At 31.9% G+C, this 20,383-nt stretch overlaps 1 protein-coding gene and 1 long non-coding RNA gene across 3 annotated transcripts; both read right to left on the reverse strand.

Moving 5' to 3' along the window:
* Window positions 1-215: 215 nt before the first annotated feature.
* LOC105043934 (uncharacterized) lies at window positions 216-12,548 on the reverse strand. 2 transcript variants are annotated; one of them, XM_073255077.1, is made up of 5 exons: window positions 12,328-12,548; window positions 923-1,076; window positions 744-807; window positions 556-636; window positions 216-496 (listed from the first exon to the last, which is right to left on the reverse strand). In XM_073255077.1, the coding sequence occupies exons 1-5, from the start codon at window positions 12,333-12,335 to the stop codon at window positions 345-347; spliced, it is 459 nt and encodes a 152-aa protein (XP_073111178.1). In that variant the 5' UTR covers window positions 12,336-12,548; the 3' UTR covers window positions 216-344. The 2 variants fall into 2 exon arrangements, with proteins under 2 accessions (XP_073111178.1, XP_073111179.1); XM_073255078.1 differs by having other exon boundaries at window positions 216-469; window positions 12,328-12,537.
* Window positions 12,549-16,090: 3,542 nt separating this feature from the next.
* Window positions 16,091-18,383, reverse strand: LOC140856869 (uncharacterized). Its single transcript, XR_012140457.1, has 5 exons — window positions 17,705-18,383; window positions 17,500-17,619; window positions 17,332-17,425; window positions 16,805-17,236; window positions 16,091-16,700 (listed from the first exon to the last, which is right to left on the reverse strand). It is a non-coding gene; the product is annotated as an uncharacterized lncRNA (long non-coding RNA).
* Window positions 18,384-20,383: the final 2,000 nt, after the last annotated feature.

Below are 20,383 nucleotides of genomic sequence, written 5' to 3' on the forward strand. Positions count from 1 at the left end.
TCTACTAGGAAATTTTCTATATGACATATCTGAATAAAAAGTCATCGTCCATAAACATTCCCGACAATCTGTATAAAATCAAACCACATTCTGACGTGACGACCACTGATCCAATGTCTTCCTTAGGAGAAACTAGATGGCATGAGTTAATTTGGAAAACAAACATAAACAATTAAATGAAGCATATCTTCCCAGTCGCAAATAATGCAAAATAATTAGAGATAAATTATTACCTCAATTATAGTTTGTGTGCATAAACTGTTTGGACAACAAAATTGGTAAATTGAAATCTGCTTGACTGGAGATCAGGTTAAAGATCATTTGCATTATTCTGACAATTTCAGCTAAAATGCGGATCTGCTACAAGTGCTTGAGAATTCCAGCTTCAAGGGAATCTCAGAAGCAGAATTCTTCAGGTAATTCCTGGAATATACCTGATATAAACCTCTTGTACTTCCCTTTTCTCCGACTGCAGAAATATAATCATCATATAGTTCTGCAAAAAATAAGCATCTTAAAGTAGGAGGAAATGAAAAGTGCAATGAGCAAAATTACCTTTAGGAACAGCAGATGCTAGTTTGCCCTCTGGCAAGTTATTGGATAAGGTTGACACCTCCAGTTCAACAAGCCTGTTGTCTGAAATCCACAAAATTTGGATGATTGATATTGTACTCAAGTGATGTCATCAATTCCAAAAGTCAAATTGAGTTGAAATCCAAGAGAAAAATTCGTCTCCAGCTTACCAGTCATGTGCTTTCCACCATCCTTTACATTGCTTAGGAAAGATGGGATGTCATTTTCTTTTAACTGCAGACAGATGAAACAGCAAAGGTAGTTTTTTTCATTAGGTAAATGTCACCTGTGACCAAAGGTTAGCATGTAAATGCATCTGTGAAAATAACAAATAGATCTCTGTCCGGACCTGTGAAAGCAGTGCCTTCGAGAGTTCGAGTGGATGAATAGGTGAAGGGCCCCTGCTGTAGGCAGGTACAAATTTTCCATCCTCATAACCTGCCAAAAAGTGATACGCAGCTGGACATGGAGAGAGCTTTGACATAGAAGGAAGTACAATGGTACTGCAATTTTACAGACAACAATTAGTTTATAGTTAGAAGTTCGAGCTCTTTTCCAAAATAATTTAAAAAAAAAATTTAAATATCAAAATATATCAAAACGAAACTTATTTACCAAACTAATGTAAAAAAGAAAAACGTCATTTTGAATGGCGTTTTTTCCCCTTCCACGTCACCCCCCATTTCCACGGTGGCATCGTCCTAAAAAAAAAAAAAAAAGAAGAAACGCCATTTGGAATGGCGTTTTCAAATTTTCCCACAAAAAAAAAAAGGAAAAAAATCGTGAAAAAATGGAAAAATTGGTTTTTTAAAATTTAAAATTAATTAATAAATTAAAATTGTAATTTTGATTGAAATTAAAAATATAAAGATTTGAATTTGTAATTCATTAAAAAAATTAATTTAGAATTTTTATTAAAAATATTTTTTAAAAGATGTCAAAAAAAATCTTAAGAAATAAAAAGAAAATTATCATAGAAAATAAAAAAAAGAGAAAGAAATATGAAAGAAATAAAAATATGAAATTTAATTGAAAAACATCATTCGAAATACTTGTCCTTAAAATTTTTAAAAAAATTATAAATTTTAAAATTTTTAAAAAATCAAAAAAAAAAAGAATTATAATGTAAAAATTTTAAAAAATAAAATTTTAAAGATTAATTAAAATTAAAATATTATTTCAAATTACTTTCCCAAATTAAAAATAATTAATTTAAAAAAGATTCAAAAAAATTTGAAAAATAGGATAAAATTTTTTTATAAAAATATAAAGAATTGAAAAAAAATAGAAATTATAATTGTAATTGAATAACAAATTTTATAATTTTTAATTTTAAGAAATAAGAATTATAATTGTAAATGAAATTAAAAATTATATTTTAAATAACTAAATTAATTTAAATATAAATTTTTAAAAAATATTATAAATAAAAGAAAAAAAATACGTAATAGAATATCAAAAAGATAAAAATGAAAAAAAACTAAAATTAAAATTTAAAATTATAAAAATTATAAATTAGATTAGAAAAAATATATCATAAAAGAATAAAATTAAATTAAATTAATTATAATTTCTTTTTTAGGGTATTTTATAAATGTGACTTAAAAAAATTAAATTTGAATTAAATTTTGATAAAAAAAGAAATACATTAAAAAGTTTAAAAGAATGAGGAAAAGTTAAAAAGTTAAAAAGTGAAAATTTTTAAAAAGTCACAACAAATAAGGATGATAAATTAAAAATAAAAAAAAAATTAAAGTTTAATTGAAATAAAAATATTTTTTAAATATAATTTATAAAATTAAAATTTATTTAATTAAAAGAATTTTCAAATAAAATTTAAAAATATCTTAAAAAAATTTCATAGAAAGATAAAGAATTGAAAAAAAATAGAAATTGTAATTATAATTGAAGAACAAAGTTTATAATTTTTAATTTTAAGAAAGAAGAATTAAAATTGTAATTAAAATTAAAATAATATTTTAAATAACTAAATTAATTTAAATATTATTATTTAAAAAATATTTTAAATAAAAAAAAATGGGAGGAAAATTTAAAATTTAATTTGAATTAAATTTTGATCAAAAAATAAATACAGTGTAAAGTTAAAAAATGAGGAAAAATATGGAAAAAAATTTTGTAAATTAAACTTTAAAAAAAATAATATTTTTTTAATTAAAGGTAAAGAATACGTAATAGAATGCTAAAAAAAAATGAAAGAAAACTGAAATTATAATTTCAAATGATAACTATTTTAAAATAAATAAAAAAAAGTATCATAAAAAAAATAATAAAATAATAATAAAATAGGAATTGTAATTATTAATTTTAAAGAAATTTAATTTTAATTTAAATTAAAAATTATCATTTAAATTATTATTTTCTTTATTTAATTTAATTTATTTATTAAAAGATTACAAATACATAATTAAAGAAATTAAAAAAAAAAAAAAGGAGAAAACGCCATAGAGAATGGCGTTTTCTCCTCCCCAAACCCTTCTTCTTCCTTCTCCCCTCCTTCTCCCTTCTCCCTCTTCTCCTTCTCCCTTCTCTCTTCTCCTTCTCGATCTTCTCCGGCGTCTCTCCGGCGGCACGGCGGCACGGCGGCGAGGTCTCGGCGGCGGTGAGCTCTTCCCCCTCTCTCTCCCTCTTCCTCTTTCTCTCTCCCTCTTCCCCTCTCTCTCTTTTTCTCATGCCGGCGGTGGGCCGCGCGTCCCGGCGGCGGGACCCGCATCCCGGCGGTGGCCCCCGGCCCCCTCCTCTCTCTTCCTCTCTCTCTCTCTCTTCCTCTCTCTCTCCCTTCTCTGTGGCCGCCGGCCACAGACCGCCGGCGGCGGGCCGCGCGCCCCGGCGGTGGGTCCCGCGTCCCGACGGTGGTCCCCGACCCCCTCCTCTCTCTTCCTCTCTCTCTCTCTTCCTCTCTCTCTCTCCCTTCTTCTTGGCCGCCGGCCACAGACTGCCGGCGGCGGGCCGCGCGTCCCGGCGGTGGCCCCCGGCCCCCTCCTCTCTCTCTCTCTCTTCCTCTCTCTCTCTCCCTTCTCCTTGGCCGCCGGCCACAGACGGCCGGCGGCGGGCCGCGCGTCCCGGCGGCGGGTCCCGCGTCCCGGGGGCGGGTCCCGCATCCCGGCGGTGGCCCCCGGCCCCCTCCTCTCTCTCTTCCTCTCTCTCTCTCTCTTCCTCTCTCTCTCTCCCTTCTCCTTGGCCGCCGGCCACAGACGGCCGGCGGCGGGCCGCGCGTCCCGGCGGCGGGTCCCGCGTCCTGGCGGCGGGTCCCGCGTCCCGACGGTGGCCCCCGGCCCCCTCCTCTCTCTCTTCCTCTCTCTCTCTCTCTCCCTTCTCCTTGGCCGCCGCCCACAGTCGGCCGGCGGCGGGCCGCGCGTCCCGGCGGCGGGCCGCGCGTCTCGGCGGTGGCCCCCGGCCCCCTCCTCTCTCTCTCTTCCTCTCTCCCTCTCTTCTCCTTGGCCGCCGGCCGTTTGGGCCGCACGTCCCGACGGTGGCCCCCGGCCCCCTCCTCTCTCTCTTCCTCTCTCTCTCCCTTCTCCTTGGCCGCCAGCCGTCTGTGGCCGGCGGCGGGCCGCGCGTCCCGGCGGCGGGCAGGCGGCCCCCTCCTCTCTCTCTCCCTTCTCCTTGGCCGCCGGCCACAGACGGCCGGCGGCGGGCCGCGCGCCCCGACGGTGGGTCCCGCATCCCATCCTTGGCCTCCGACCCCCTCCTCTCTCTCTTCCTCTCTCTCTCTCTTCCTCTCTCTCTCCCTTCTCCTTGGCCACCGGCCGTCTGTGGCCGGCGGCGGGCCGCGAGTCCCGGCGGCGGGCCGAGGCCCCCTCCTCTCTCTCTTCCTCTCTCTCTCCCTTCTCCTTGGCCGCCGGCCACAGACGGTCGGCGGCGGGCCGCGCTTCCCGGCGGCGAGCCCCGCATCCCGATGGTGGGCCCGGCCCCAGCCCCGGCTGGTGGTGGGCCCGCGCCCCGGTGGCCAGGGCGGGCCCCGCGCCCCGACGGCGGTCCTCAGCCCCTCGCCTCTCCCGGCGGTGGGCCCCGCGTCTCGGCGGTGGGCCCAGACGGTTGGTGGGGCCGCATGCCCTGACGGTGGGCCCCGCGTGGCGATGGCTTCGATGCGATGGACTGCGATGATGGTGGGGCCCACAGGATCCGACGCTCGTTTTTTTTTATCTCATTAATTTATTTTTATTTTTATCTTTATCTAATTAGATCCAGTTGTATTTAAAATTTTTAAATATATTGCATTTCATGAAAACGTAGACCCGTCAATTGATCAATGTATAATATTCTACGTTATCCGTATAAAATATATATGAAATATATATTTTTATATGGATATCGTAAAATATATACATTGATCAATTGATTGTCCAGTTTGGACAGTTTGGGAATTGCATTTAATTCTATAGATAATTATATTATTCGAATGATATGCGGAGGGTTCGAGAGAAATTTCGGACAGTATTTTTCTTTAGTTCTCCTCACACATTTTGAGTCGTGTGGGGAGAACTAAGGGGAAATGCTGCCGAAATTTCTTTCGGTCCTTTTTGCGTATTGTATTTAAAAAAAAATTAAAATATATTATCTTTTTTTTTTAATACATCTGTGATAATATTGCTTGAGACAGCGTATTATGGCTTACGATCCACGATATCCCGGTCCCCGAGACAGCAGCATTCTTACATTGCAGGAGCACCATCGATCACAGACTATTTTAGATGGCGGCGTAAGCATTACAATCTTATTTACTTTTTAAATTTTTATTTTAAAAATCATGTACGTTATCTAATTATTATATTTTATTGCAGGAGTCCAGACATCTTCGTCTACGACGATTCGATGCAGATTTCTGGAGGACAGAGGACATCCCAGATAGAGTGTTAGATTATTTACGATATCTGGATTTTATGGAGTATATCGGATCGGTCGTATACAGATGGACGTTGGTCTTATTACTGCTTTGCTTGAGAGATGGCGTCCAGAGACACACACATTTCATCTTCCATTTGGTGAGGCGACCATCAGTTTACAGGATGTCAGCATCCTTACTGGACTACCAGTTGATGGAGATCCAGTTACCGGAGTTGATCCCACACTTACCATTCCGGAGTGGCAGGCTTTGTGCTTGCGGTTGTTAGGGTTTGAGCCCGATGCACATTTTTTTGATCATTCACGACTCAGGATTGAGTGTTTGGATGATCGTTATCGTCATTTTCATATTGCGGATGATGCACCAGAGGAGATGGTGCAGCAGTATGTTAGGGGTCAGGTGCTGCGATTGTTAGGTGGTGTCCTGTTACCTGATACTTCATCGAATAAGATGAAGTTGATGTTTTTGCCATTATTAGAGGATTTAGACTTCGCACGTCGACTCAGTTGGGGAAGTGCAGTACTAGCTTGTCTATACCGAGCTATGTGTCGGGGTTCCTATGCTGATCAGAGCGAGATTGGCGGTTATCTTGTATTATTACAGGTACGTGAATTAAAATTTTTAATTTTTAATATTTAATTATATTTTACATTCGATATATCATTTATTTAATTTTTAAATTTTGCAGATTTGGGTATGGGAGCGTATGCCGACTATCAGTCCATTACGACGACAGTTGCTCGAGATGCCATCAGAGCAGCAGGATCCTGATGTTCCATTCAGACTAGATGGACCATTAGGATACAGGTATGGAAATATTATTTTTTTATTTAAATTTTATTATTTTAAATTTATTTAATATTAGTACATTGTGAAACAGATGGAACGTTGCATTCAACGTTCATCACGTATCGACAAGAGTGGCACGGGTTTATAGGTGCCAGTTGGATACATTAGTTGATACATCTAGACGGATAAATTTTGAATTTTTTACAAATATCAATTTACAGTATTCATAATATATTATAATTTTATATTAATTTTTTTTATTTTAACTATATTATATCAATTTTTATGGGAGCCATATACAGATGGGATATTGGCTATACTGCCGCAGATGTGTACAGTTGGACACGACATATGGACTGCTAGGGTGCCACTTATTTGTTTTGATGTGGTAGAGTGGTATCTTCCCGATCGTGTCCTGCGGTAGTTTGGTCAGACTCAGGGCATCCCAGAGCAGTTTGATACCAGCCAGGGACTTCATCATATTGATCGATGAGGGAGAGCTCGTATCGACTGGCGTATCAGACATGCACAGTACATCGATATTTGGGATGCACGTCGAGATCACATTGTTCATGGTGATCCTATTTTGAGAGGCCGTTCATATACTGATGACTACATGGCTTGGTTTTTTAGCATTACGGTGCGAGTCATTGGACAGTCTCAGTATGCAGTTTCTGGATACGAGGGCGAGAGTTCTACTGTACGTCTTTTGGTAAGATTATGAAAATTACTTCATGTTATTTGTGTTATATTTTTATTTTATATTGTACACTATACTGATTGTTTTATACTAACTGTTCTATTTTTATTTTATAGACTGATTCTGTGTCGGATCTTGTATTGGACACTCGTCGTGCTTTATCTACGACTGATGAGGACGAGCGGATTCAGATACTGCGGGAGATGGAGAGAACAGGTTCCGGAGCATTGGTGGCGATTGGTGTTGATCCACATACCTGTGCGCCTTGGTATGGAGCAGTTCGGGCGCCAGATATGACTTATACGCCGTCACCATATGCTTCACATATGCCATCACCGCATATTCCGCATATGTCATCATTTGATGCTGCACAGATGCCACCGTCTTTTCATCCACAGATGACAGCATCTTCTTCTTCCTACATCCTCCAGATGCCATCACCGGGTACCAGTTGGCCACATGAGTATGATACTTTTTTTTCAGGTCCATCCGTGTATCCAGATGAGAGAGTTGAACGGATCTCTCAGTCCGTAGATGATCCGACAGCATCAGTTATTCCTGAGCAGCATGATCAGCAGATCTCCTCCACTGATATAGGAGAGGAGCCATCACAGCAGGAGCAGCCGGTGAGGACCTTCCTGAGAAGGTCCAAGCGACCACGGGCGCCGCGACGTCCTTGTGGGACTTAGTCTTTGTTGTATTTGTATTTAGTATTTTTACATTTTTGTTGTACTATTTTTTTTTTGTACGTTTGATATTTTTATTCTATTGAATAATATTAAATATTGATTTTATTTTATATTATTTAATTTTAAATGATTGGATATTATGATCGGTGCATATGGATACACATACTCGAACGTGTCTCAGAACATTAGGAGAGAAAATATTATGCTGAAAGGACTATAAAAATTATAACGTAAATAATAATATATCAAATGTTGCTTTTTGAATTGAACTTTAGAAAAAATAAATATTTTTTTAAGTAAAGGAAAGGAATACGTAATAGAATGCTAAAAAGATAAAAATGAAGAAAACTGAAATTATAATTTTAAATGATAAAATTTTTAAAATAAATTTAAAAAAAATATCATAAAAAAATAATAAAATAATAATAAAATAAAAATTATAATTATAAATTTTAAAGAAATTTAATTTTAATTTAAATTAAAAATTATCATTTAAATTATTATTTTTATTATTTAATTAAATTTATTTATTAAAGATTACAAATAGATAAGTAAAGAAATTAAAAAATAAATAAATAAAAAGAGAAAACGCCATTCTCTCCCCTCCCCAAACCCCTTTTTTCCCTCCTTCTCCCTTCTCCTTCTCCCTTCTCCCTTCTCGATCTTCTCCTTCTTACTTTACAAATTTAAGTAAAGGAAAAGAATACGTAATATATCATAAAAATAGAAGAAAACTAAAATTATATTTTTAAATTATAAAAATTATAAATTAAATTAAATAAATTGTTGTCCAGCTATGCAACCCAAGAGGGGGGTGAATTGGATTTTAAAAATTTTAAGCTTAACTAATTACTTATGAAAAGTATTTGTCAAAAGCTTGATGAATGAGGAGAAGGACTTTAGTTCAAGATTAATTACCTAAAGCAAGAATGCAAGGATATAATGAAGAATTAAAGAGAAACAATAAAGCACACCACAAACACAAGGATTTATAGTGGTTCGGTGCCAACCTTGCACCTACATCCACTCCCCAAGCTCCTACTTGGGAATTCCAAACCACTATACTTGTATTCAACCCGAATACAAACGTCGGAAACTCCGACACTAGCTATCCCAAGCTAGTCCACTTATTTTCCGGGTACAAGCCAACCCAATACACTCCAATTTCAGGTTCGGATCAACCTTCCCTTGTTTTGGAAACCCTCCAAAATAAAAATAATTACTCACAAAGAGTAAAACAGTTTAGAGCACAAATAAGTACAAGAATAGCTCCTTAAATGAGCGAATATAACATTAAATACACTTTACTCAAATGAAGAAGCCCCTTTTGGATTTCCTCAAAGTGGATGAAGAGTTGAATGAACGCTTGAGGAGTTGGTGAGCTTTGATTGAAGGCTTCTTGAAGGCTTTAAATGAGCTCTTGATTAAGGTTGAAAAGTTGGCTTGAGAAACCCTCTCTTTGAATGCTCTTGAATGCCCTCTTGAATGCTCTTGCTTTTCTCTTTCAAAATCTCTTGTATGTCTCTTGTGTATATTGTGTATGTCTTGTATTTCTTCCTTGTTTTTTACCTTTTGAAACCTTTTATAGCTTTAAGAAACAAAGAAAAATATTCTAGGCAGAAAAAGAGCCGTTAGAGCACTTAAAGTGAGCATTAAAAGCAACTAAAACGGGCTAAAAACTAGCCGTTGCGGACAATTCCCGTCGCAGGGGTCGACTCATGAGTCGACCTCTGTTGCAACAGCCAGAAATGTGGGTTTCTGGATTTTTTGGCCCAAACCAGCAGAGGTCGACTCATGAGTCGACTCATGCCTTGTGGGTCGACTCATGAGTCAACACACAGGTCGTGCCAAGCCAGAAAACCAGCGTGCCAATAGGAATTTCAGCGTGCCAAGCAGCTCATTGTGCCATGAGTTGACTCATGAGTCGACTCATGCACTTAAAACATTCATAACTTCAAAAATATAAGTCCAAAAATAATGAAATTTTCACCAATAGATCACAAATCATTTGTTCTACCAAATGATACTATCAAATCAGGATTTTGGTAAAATTACGTTTTTGCCCCTGAAGAGCATAAAGACTTTTTCAAATAAAAAATATTTGTATCCCTTCAATCTGCTTTGTAATCATCAAAATCAATCTAGGAGCAACATAAATATATCATAAAAATAGTAAATAAAAGAGAAAAAATGGTAATAAAATAGAAATTATAATTTAAAATAAAAAATTAATTTTAATTTAAATTAAAAATTATCATTCAAATTACTATCCTCATTAAAAAATTTAATAAATTAAAAAAAATAATTAAACAAATTATGAAAAAAATTTAAAAAAATTTTAAGAAAAGAAAAAGAATAAAAAAATGCCGAAGGGAACGGCGTTTTCTCCTTTCCTCCCTTCTTCTCTCCTTCTCCCTCTTCTCCTTTCTCCCTCTTCTCCCTCTTCTCCCTTCTCCGGCGTCTCTCCTACAGCACCGCGGTGAGCTGCCTCCTCTCTCTCTCTTCCTCTCTCTCCCTCTTTTTAAAAAATTTTAAAAATAAAAATTACCAGAAAGAAAGTCAAGGGGTCGACTCACAGAGTGTGGCAGCCAAAAATTTTGCGTGCCGTTAAACTTTTTTAGCCATGAGTCGATTCATGGGGTCGACTAAAAAATATAAATCTATTTTTCTTAGAAAATACGCTTCCAAAAATATTAAAATTGCCTCTAATAGATTACACATCTTTTGTTCTTGCTTTTGAGACTTCAGAATCATATCTGATAAAATTATGATTTTTTTTCTTCATTTTTTTAACTTTTTAATGTATTTATTTTTTGATCAAAATTTAATTCAAATTAAAATTTTTTAAGTCACATTTATAAAATACCCAAAAAAACAAATTGTAATTAATTTAATTATTACATTTTATTCTTTTATGAAATATTTTTTTTATAATTTTTATAATTTTTATTTTTATTTTTAATTTTCTTCCACTTTTATTTTTTTGACATTCTATTACGTATTTTTTTCTTTATTTAAAATATTTTTAAAATATTAATATTTAAATTAATTTAGTTATTTAAAATATTATTTTTAATTTCAATTATAATTTTAATTCTTATTTCTTAAAATTAAAAATTATAAACTTTGTTCTTCAATTACAATTAGAATTTCTATTTTTTTTCAATTCTTTATCTTTTTATAAAATTTTTTTAGGCGATTTTTATATTTTATTTAAAATTTTTTTTAATTAAATTAATTTTAATTTGAGAAATTAATTTTAAAAAATATTTTTATTTCACTTAATCTTTAAAATTTTATTTTTTAAAAATTTAAATTTAGAATTCTTATTTTTTATGACTTTTTAAAAATTTTAACTTTTTAACTTTTCATCATTTTTTAACTTATTAATGTATTTTTTTTTAATCAAAATTTAATTCAAATTTAATTTTTTTAAGCCACATTTATAAAATACCCTAAAAAAGAAATTGTAATTAATTTAATTTAATTTTATTCTTTTATGATATATTTTTTCTAATCTAATTTATAATTTTTATAAATTTAAATTTAAATTTTAGTTTTTTTTCATTTTTATCTTTTTGATATTCTATTACGTATTTTTTTTCTTTTATTTATAATATTTTTTAAAATTTATATTTAAATTAATTTAGTTATTTAAAATATAATTTTTAATTTCATTTACATTTATAATTCTTATTTCTTAAAATTAAAAATTATAAAGTTTGTTATTCAATTACAATTATAATTTCTATTTTTTTTCAATTCTTTATATTTTTATAAGATTTTTTTAGTCTATTTTTTAAATTTTTTTGAATCTTTTTTAAATTAATTATTTTTAATTTGAGAAAGTAATTTGAAATAATATTTTAATTTCAATTAATCTTTAAAATTTTATTTTTTTAAATTCTTACATTATAATTTTTTTTTTTTTACAAATTTTTAAATTTATAATTTTTTTAAAAATTTTTAGGACAAGTATTTCGAATTATGTTTTTCAATTAAATTTTAAATTTTTATTTCTTTCAAATTTCTTTCTCTTTTTTTTTTCCTATGATAATTTTTTTTATTTCTTAAGATTTTTTTTGACATCTTTTAAAAAATATTTTAAATAAAAAATCTAAAATAATTTTTTTAATAAATTAAAAATTCAAATCTTTATATTTTAAATTTCAATCAAATTTACAATTTTAATTTATTCATTATTTTTAAATTTTAAAAAACCAAATTTGCCATTATTTCACGATTTTTTTCCTTTTTTTTTGGGAGAAAATTTGAAAACGCCATTTTGAATGGCGTTTTTAAAAACGCCATTCAAAATGGCGTTTTTAAAGACGCCATTCCAAATGGCGTTTTTTTTTTTTTTTTTTTTTTTTTGGGACGATGACACTGTGGAAAAGGGAGGTGATGTGGCAGGGTAAAAAATGTCATTCAAAATGACATTTTTTTTTTTTACATTAATTTGATAAATAAATTTCGTTTTGATATATTTTGATATTTAAGTTTTTTTTTAAATTATTTTGAAAAAGAGCTCTGGAAGTTCACCAGCAGAAGAACGTAGAAAAACGAACTGGATAGTCCGACACGACTTGCTTGATGAAAAGTATGATCATTTCAACTATGTCAGTCATATTAGCAAAGTACTGCCACAATATAATCTAATGTATGCTTGCTTCTACAATGTTATAATATGAGCAAATGACAAACAGAACAACCTTTGCATATTCCAAGTCACGTTGATCACCGACCCGAAAGTGACCCATAGACCCAGTACCAACCATGACCCGATTTTCAACACTGCAATATATCCAAGTGATATTTCGGGTCAGAAACAGGTGTGGTAGTGATATACCTAGGTCAAATCAACGAGGCTCAACGGTACGTACGATAGGATTATAGTGTGTCATTTGAAAACCTGACATGACCCTTATCCACTCAGAGTCTCAGACTCCTCGATCTCTTTTCTAAAATAATAATAAAAAAAATTAAATATCAAAATAATTCAAAACCAAATATTTTTATCAAACTAATGCAAAAAAAAAAAAGCAATTTTGAATGACATTTTTTTCCCTTCCACGTCGTCCTGCTTTTCTACGATGGCATCATCCCAAAAAAAAAAAAAAAAAAATCTTAAAAACGCCATTTGAATGGCGTCTTTAAAAACGCCATTCAAAATGACGTTTTCAATTTTTCCCAAAAAAAAAAGAGAAAAAATCATAAAATAATGAGAATTTTTTTTTTAAAATTTAAAATTAATAAATAAATTAAATTTTTAATTTTTATTGAAATTTAAAATATAAAGATTTGAATTTGTAATTCATTAAAAAAATAAATTTAGATTTTTTATTTCAATTTTTTTAAAAAATTCAAAAAAAATCTTAAGAAATAAAAAAAAATTATCATAGAAAATGAAAAAAAAGAGAAAGAAATATCAAAGAAATAAAAATTTGAAATTTAATTGAAAAACATCATTCGAAATACTTGTCCTAAAAATTTTAAAATATAAAAATTTTAAATAATCAAAAAAAAAGAATTATAATTTAAAATTAAAAAAAAATAAAATTTTAAAGATTAATTAAATAAAAATATTATTTCAAATTACTTTCTCAAATTAAAATTAATTTATTTTAAAAAGATTCAAAAAAATTTTAAAAATAGGCTAAAAAAATTTTATAAAAACATAAAGAATTGAAAAAAAATAGAAATTATAATTGTAATTGAAGAACAAAGTTTATAATTTTTAATTTTAAGAAATAAGAATTATAATTGTAATTGAAATTAAAAATTATATTTTAAATAACTAAATTAATTTAAATATAAATTTTTAAGAAATATTTTAAATAAAAGAAAAAAAATACGTAATAGAATATCAAAAAGATAAAAATGGAAGAAAACTAAAATTAAAATTTAAAATTATAAAAATTATAAATTAGATTAGAAAAAATATATCATAAAAGAATAAAATTAAATTAAATTAATTACAATTTCTTTTTTAGGGTATTTTATAAATGTGACTTAAAAAAATTTAATTTGAATTAAATTTTGATAAAAAAAGAAATACATTAAAAAGTTAAAAATTGAGGAAAAGTTTAAAAGTGAAAAAGTTAAAATTTTTAAAAAATATTTTAAAAATATTATTATTTAAAAAATATTTTAAATAAAGAAAAAAATACGTAATAGAATGTCAAAAAGATAAAAATGGAAGAAAATTAAAATTAAAAATTAAAATTATAAAAATTATAAAAAAAATTATTTCATAAAAGAATAAAATAAATTAAATTAATTACAATTTATTTTTTAGGGTATTTTATAAATGTGACTTAAAAAATTTTAATTTGAATTAAATTTTGATCAAAAAATAAATACATTAAAAAGTTAAAAAATGAGAAAAAATGTGGAAAAAAAAATTTGTAAATTGAACTTTAGAAAAAATAATATTTTTTTAACTAAAAGAAAAGAATACGTAATAGAATGTTAAAAAGATAAAAATGGAAGAAAACTGAAATTATAATTTCAAATGATAAAAATTTTAAAATAAATTTAGAAAAAAGTATCATAAAATAAATAATAAAATAATAATAAAATAAAATTATAATTATTAATTTTAAAAAAATTTAATTTTAATTTGAATTAAAAATTATCATTTAAATTATTATTTTTATTATTTATTTAAATTTATATATTAAAAGATTACAAATAGATAATTAAAGAAATTTAAAAAAAAAAAAACGCCATAGAGAATGGCGTTTTTCCCTCCCCAAACTCCTTTTTCCCCTCCTTCTTCCTTCTTCCTTCTCCCTTCTCCCTTCTCCCTTCTCGATCTTCTCCTTCTTCCTTTACAAATTTAAGTAAAGGAAAAGAATACGTAATAGAATGCTAAAAAGATAAAAATGGAAGAAAACTGAAATTATAATTTCAAATGATAAAAATTTTAAAATAAATTATAAAAAAATAATAAATAAATAAATAGTAATAAAATAAAAATTATAATTATAAATTAATAAATAAATTATAATTTTGATTGAAATTTAAAATATAAAGTTTTAAAATTTAATAAAAAATATATTTTTTTTCAAATTTTATTTTAAAAGAATGTGTAAAAAAAATTTTAAAAAATAAAAATAAGGAAAAAGTTTGAAAAAAAGAAATTTGTAAATTAAATTTCCAAAAAAATAAGAATTTTAATTATAATTCAAATAAAAAATATATTTTCAAATTACGTTGTCCATTTAAAAATACTTTTTAAAAAATAATCTCAAGAAAAGGAAAAAAATATGGTAAATAAATAAAAATATCCTAAAAAAAAAAAAGGAAAAAATAGAATTGAAAAAGAATAGAAATTATAATTGTAATTTAAGAACAAATTTTATAATTTTAAGAAATAAAAATTATAATTTTAATTGAAATAAAAAAAATATTTTAAATAACTAAATAAATTTAAATATAAATATTTAAAAAATATTTTAAATAAAGGGAAAGAATTACGTACTAGAATGTCAAAAAGATAAAAATGGAAGAAAACTAAAATTATATTTTTAAATTATAAAAATTATAAATTAAATTAAAAAAATATATCATAAAAAAAGTAAATAAAAGAGAAAAAATGGTAATAAAATAGAAATTATAATTCTAAATAAAAAAAATTTAACTTTAATTTAAATTAAAAATTATCATTCAAATTACTATCCTCATTAAAAAATTAATAAATTAAAAAAAATAGAAAAAAATAATTAAACAAATTATCAAAAAATATTTAAAAAAATTTAAATAAAAAAAAAAGAATAAAAAAATGCCGAAGGAACGGCATTTTCTCCTTTCCCCCCTTCTTCTCTCCTTCTCCCTCTTCTCCCTTCTCCGGCGTCTCTCCGACAGCACGGCGGTGAGCTGCCTCCTCTCTCTCCCTCTTCCTCTCTCTCCCTCTTTTTAAAAAATTTAAAAAATAAAAATTACCAGAAAGAAAGCCAAGGGGTCGACTCACAGAGTGTGGCAGCCAAAAATTTTGCATACCGTTAAGCTCTTTTAGCCATGAGTCGATTCATGGGTCGACTCAAAAATATAAACCTATTTTCTTACAAAATACGCTTCCAAAAATGTTGAAATTGCCTCCAATAGATTACAAATCTTTTGTTCTTGCTTTTGAGACTTCAGAATCATATTTGATAAAATTATGATTTTATCCCTGAAATATAATAAAACTTTTTTCAAACCAAAATCATTAGTAATCCCTTCAAATACTTTGTAACCATCAAAATCAATTCAAAGAGCAATATTCGATATATTATTATTTACGTTATAATTTTTATAGTCCTTTCAGCATAACGTTTTCTCTCCTAATGTTCTGAGACACGTTCGAGTATGTGTATCCATATGCACAAATCATAATATCCAATCATTTAAAATTAAATAATATAAAATAAATCAACATTTAATATTATTCAATAGAATAAAAATGTCAAACGTACAAAAAAAATAGTACAACAAAAATATAAAAATACTAAATACAAATATAACAAAGACTAAGTCCCACAAGGACGTCGCGGCGCCCGTGGTCGCTTGGACCTTCTCAGGAAAGTCCTCGCCGGCTGCTCCTGCTGTGATGGCTCCTCCCTTATATCAGTGGAGGAGATCTGCTGATCATGCTGCTCAGGAATAACTGATGTTGTCGGATCATCTACGGACTGAAAGACCCATTCAACTCTCTCATCTGGATACACGGATGGACCTGAAAAAAAGTATCATACTCATGTGGCCAACTGGTACCCGGTGATGGCATCTGGGGGATGTAGGAAGAAGAAGACGCTGCCATCTGTGGATGAAAAGGCGGTGGCATCTGTGCAGCATCGAATGATGACATATGCGGAATATGCGGTGATGACATATGTGAAACATATGGTGACGGCGTATAACTCATATCTGGCGCCCGAATTGCTCCATACCAAGGCGCACAGGTATGTGGATCAACACCAATCGCCACCAATGTTTCGAAATTTGTTCTCTCCATCTCCCGCAGTATCTGAATCCGCTCGTCCTCATCAGTCGTAGATAAAGCACGACGAGCGTCTAACACGAGATCCGACATAGAATCAGTCTATAAAATAAAAATAGAACAGTTAGTATAAAATAGTCAGTATAGTGTAAAATATAAAACAAAAATATAACACAAATAACATGAAATAATTTTTGTAATCTTACCAAAAGACGTACAGTAGAACTCTCGCCCTCGTATCCAGAAATTGCATACTGAGACTGTCCAATGACTCACACCGTAATGCTAAAAAATCAAGCCATGTAGTCATCAGTATATGAACGGCCTCTCAAAATAGGATCATCATGAATAATGTGATCTCGACGTGCATCCCAAATATCGATATACTGTGCATGTCTGATACGCTAGTCAATACGAGCTCTCCCTCGTCTATCAATACGATGAAGTCCCTGGCTAGTATCAAACTGCTCTGGGATGCCCTGAGTCTAACCAAACTGCCGCAGGACACGATCGGGAAGATGTCACTCTACCACATCAAAACAAATAAGTGACACCCTAGCAGTCCATATGTCGTGTCCAACTGTACACATCTGCGGCAGTATAGTCAATATCCCATCTGTATATGGCTCCCACAAAAACTGATATAATATAGTTAAAATAAAAAAAATTAGTAAAAAATTCTAATAGATTATGAATACTGTAAATTGATATTTATAAAAAATTCAAAATTTACCCGTCTAGATGTATCAACTAATGTATCCAACTGGCACCTATAAACCCATGCCACTCTTGTCGATACGTGATAAACGTTGAATGCAACGTTCCATCTGTTTCATAATGTACTAATATTAAATAAATTTAAAATAATAAAATTTAAATAAAAAAAATAATATTTCGATACCTGTATCCTAATGGATCCGTCTAGTCTGAATGGAACATTAGGATCCTGCTGCTCTGATGGCATCTCGAGCAACTGTCGTCGTAATGTACTGATAGTCGGCATACGCTCCCATACCCAAATCTGCAAATTTTAAAAATTAAATAAATGATATATCCAATGTAAAATATAATTAAATATTAAAAATAAAAAATTTTAATTCACATACCTGTAATAATACAAGATAACCGTCAATCTCGCTCTGATCAGCATAGGAACCCCGACACATAGCTCGGTATAGACAAGCTAGTACTGCACTGCCCCAACTGAGTCGACGAGCGAAGCCTAAATCCTCTAATAATGGCAAAAACATCAACTTCATCTTATTCGATGAAGTATCAGGTAACAGACACTACCTAACAACCGCAGTACCTGACCTCTAACATACTGCTGCACCATCTCCTCTAGTGCATCATCCGCAATATGAAAATGACGATAACGATCATCCAAACACTCAATCCTGAGTCGTGAATGATCGAAAAAATATGCGTCGGGCTCAAACCTTAACAATCGCAAGCACAAAGCCTGCCACTCCGAAATGGTAAGTGTGGGATCAACTCCGGTAACTGGATCTCCATCAACTGGTAGTCCAGTAAGGATGCTGACATCCTGTAAACTGATGGTTGCCTCATCAAATGAAAGATGAAATGTGTGTGTCTCTGGACGCCATCTCTCAAGCAAAGCAGTAATAAGACCAACGTCCATCTGTATACGACGATCTGATATACTCCATAAAATCTCAGATATCGTAAATAATCTAACACTCTATCTGGGATGTCCTCTGTCCTCCAGAAATCTGCATCGGATCATCGTAGACGAAGATGTCTGGACTCCTGCAATAAAATATAATAATTAGATAACGTACATAATTTTTAAAATAAAAATTTAAAGAGTAAATAAGATTGTAATGCTTACGCCGCCATCTAAAATAGTCTGTGATCGATGGTGCTCCTGCAATGTAAGAATGCTGCTGTCTCGAGGACCGGGATATCGTGGATCGTAAGCCATAATATGCTGTCTCAAGCAATATTATCACAGATGTATTAAAAAAATAAGATAATATATTTTAAATTTTTTTTTAAATACAATATTATCACACAATACAACTTAAACACAAAATTCAGTTCATCCCAACATATTAAACACGTAAATTCAAATACAATCTCACAGTAATTCATAAAACAATGACAAAAATAAATTTTCGAAGCTTTCAATTTCTTCCACTGCTTGAAGTTGAAGTATGTTGAAATATCCTAGGACAGCGACGACGATCATGACCCTGTTCCCTACAAATACCATAGTGTTCTTATTTCTTATTTGCCTATCATCCATCTCATTTCGTAGTCTCATTGACTTTGGTCTACCTTTCTGCTTCGGTCTCAAACGATGATGATCAGGCATACATTTGAACATACGCGTATGCATCCAATAATCTTCATGTGGTAGTGGATTGAAATTACCGCTTCAAGCATTCATATATGCTGTAATTGTATATGCATCATCCACAAAACCACTAAAATGTACAGCAATTTCTTGACACACAGCTAAAACATGTGAACATGGATATTTGTACGTGCTCTACTTTTCACAAGAACATTTTCTTTCAGCTAATGTAACAGTATGAGAATTTTCTCCACCTCGTAATCCTTCGCTTGCTCTTCTCGTAAGCACTTCATATATACCTCTTTGAAGGTTGAATGTTGTTACTCGGTGCTGGTTAACTTTAACTTGATCTTCAGCAATTTTAATTGCAACATGAGGAGTAAAAAGATTATTTGGATTCTCCTCTACATATCTCAAGGCTTGGGCATGCCTCGTATTGAAATATTTGACAAGACGATAAAATGTCAGTTGAACACAAGCTGTAATTGGCACATTTCTAGCTCCTCGTAAAACACTGTTAAAAATCTCCGACAAATTTGTAGTTAAAACACCATAGCGTAGGCCATCATCATGTGCCAATGTCCACTTCTCCTTTTCTATCTCGGACAACCAGCTCCAAGCTTCTTCATTCACTGTTCTAATCCTACCCATGATAAAATTGAATTTACGAACTTGATGAGCACTTCCTGCTTGCCATACTGCTCTTTTCAGCTGCACATTTTTAAAATGAGTGTTGAAATTACTGCAGATATGTCTTAAACAGTATCGATGATAGGCACGTGGTGGACTCCATCCAATAGACTCATCTGCGATGGCATTTAATATACCTGGATGCCTGTCAAAAATTAAGCATATTCCATTTCTATCTTTAACGATATGTGTTCTGAGCTGGAAAAGAAACCAACTCCAACTTATAGTCGTTTCCTCATCGACAATTGCATATGCTAATGGAAATATCACATTCTCTGCATCAATGCCTGTTGCAATTAACATCTTACCTTTAAATTTTCCATACAAGTGCGTGCCATCAATGCTAATTATAGGACGGCAGTGCATAAAACCCTGAATAGATGGTTCGAAAGCCTAAAAAATATAATTTAAAACGTGAATATTGGAATTCACAGTTTGAAAAAAATTTCATGAAACAACTGTATCAGGATTTGCATATTGAAGTGCAGCCATATAATAAGGTAATTTAGCATAAGATGGCTCCCATTCTCCATAAATATCAACCAATGCCTTATGCTTTCCACACCATGCTTTCCTATATGATACTGTGTATTGAAATTGATCATTAACGGCTGCGACAATAGCTTCAACTTTAACATCGGGATCTTTCTCAACAATATGTCGGACTAATGTGCTAATCATCTTTCCACTGACATGTTTGTGGTCTCGACTCAATCCCGTAAACAAACAAGTGTGAGGACCCTCATATTTTGTGATTTGAAAATATCCATATTTT

Source organism: Elaeis guineensis, chromosome 4 (genome assembly GCF_000442705.2).
Source record: "Elaeis guineensis isolate ETL-2024a chromosome 4, EG11, whole genome shotgun sequence".
NCBI classification, from domain to species: domain Eukaryota; kingdom Viridiplantae; phylum Streptophyta; class Magnoliopsida; order Arecales; family Arecaceae; genus Elaeis; species Elaeis guineensis.

Coding starts and splice junctions, on each gene's coding strand:
- LOC105043934 (XM_073255077.1), bottom strand. Junction 808..922: donor CGAAGGCACTGCTTTCACAG/GTCCGGACAGAG, acceptor ATCTGTCTGCAG/TTAAAAGAAAATGACATCCC. Junction 497..555: donor AGCATCTGCTGTTCCTAAAG/GTAATTTTGCTC, acceptor TATTTTTTGCAG/AACTATATGATGATTATATT.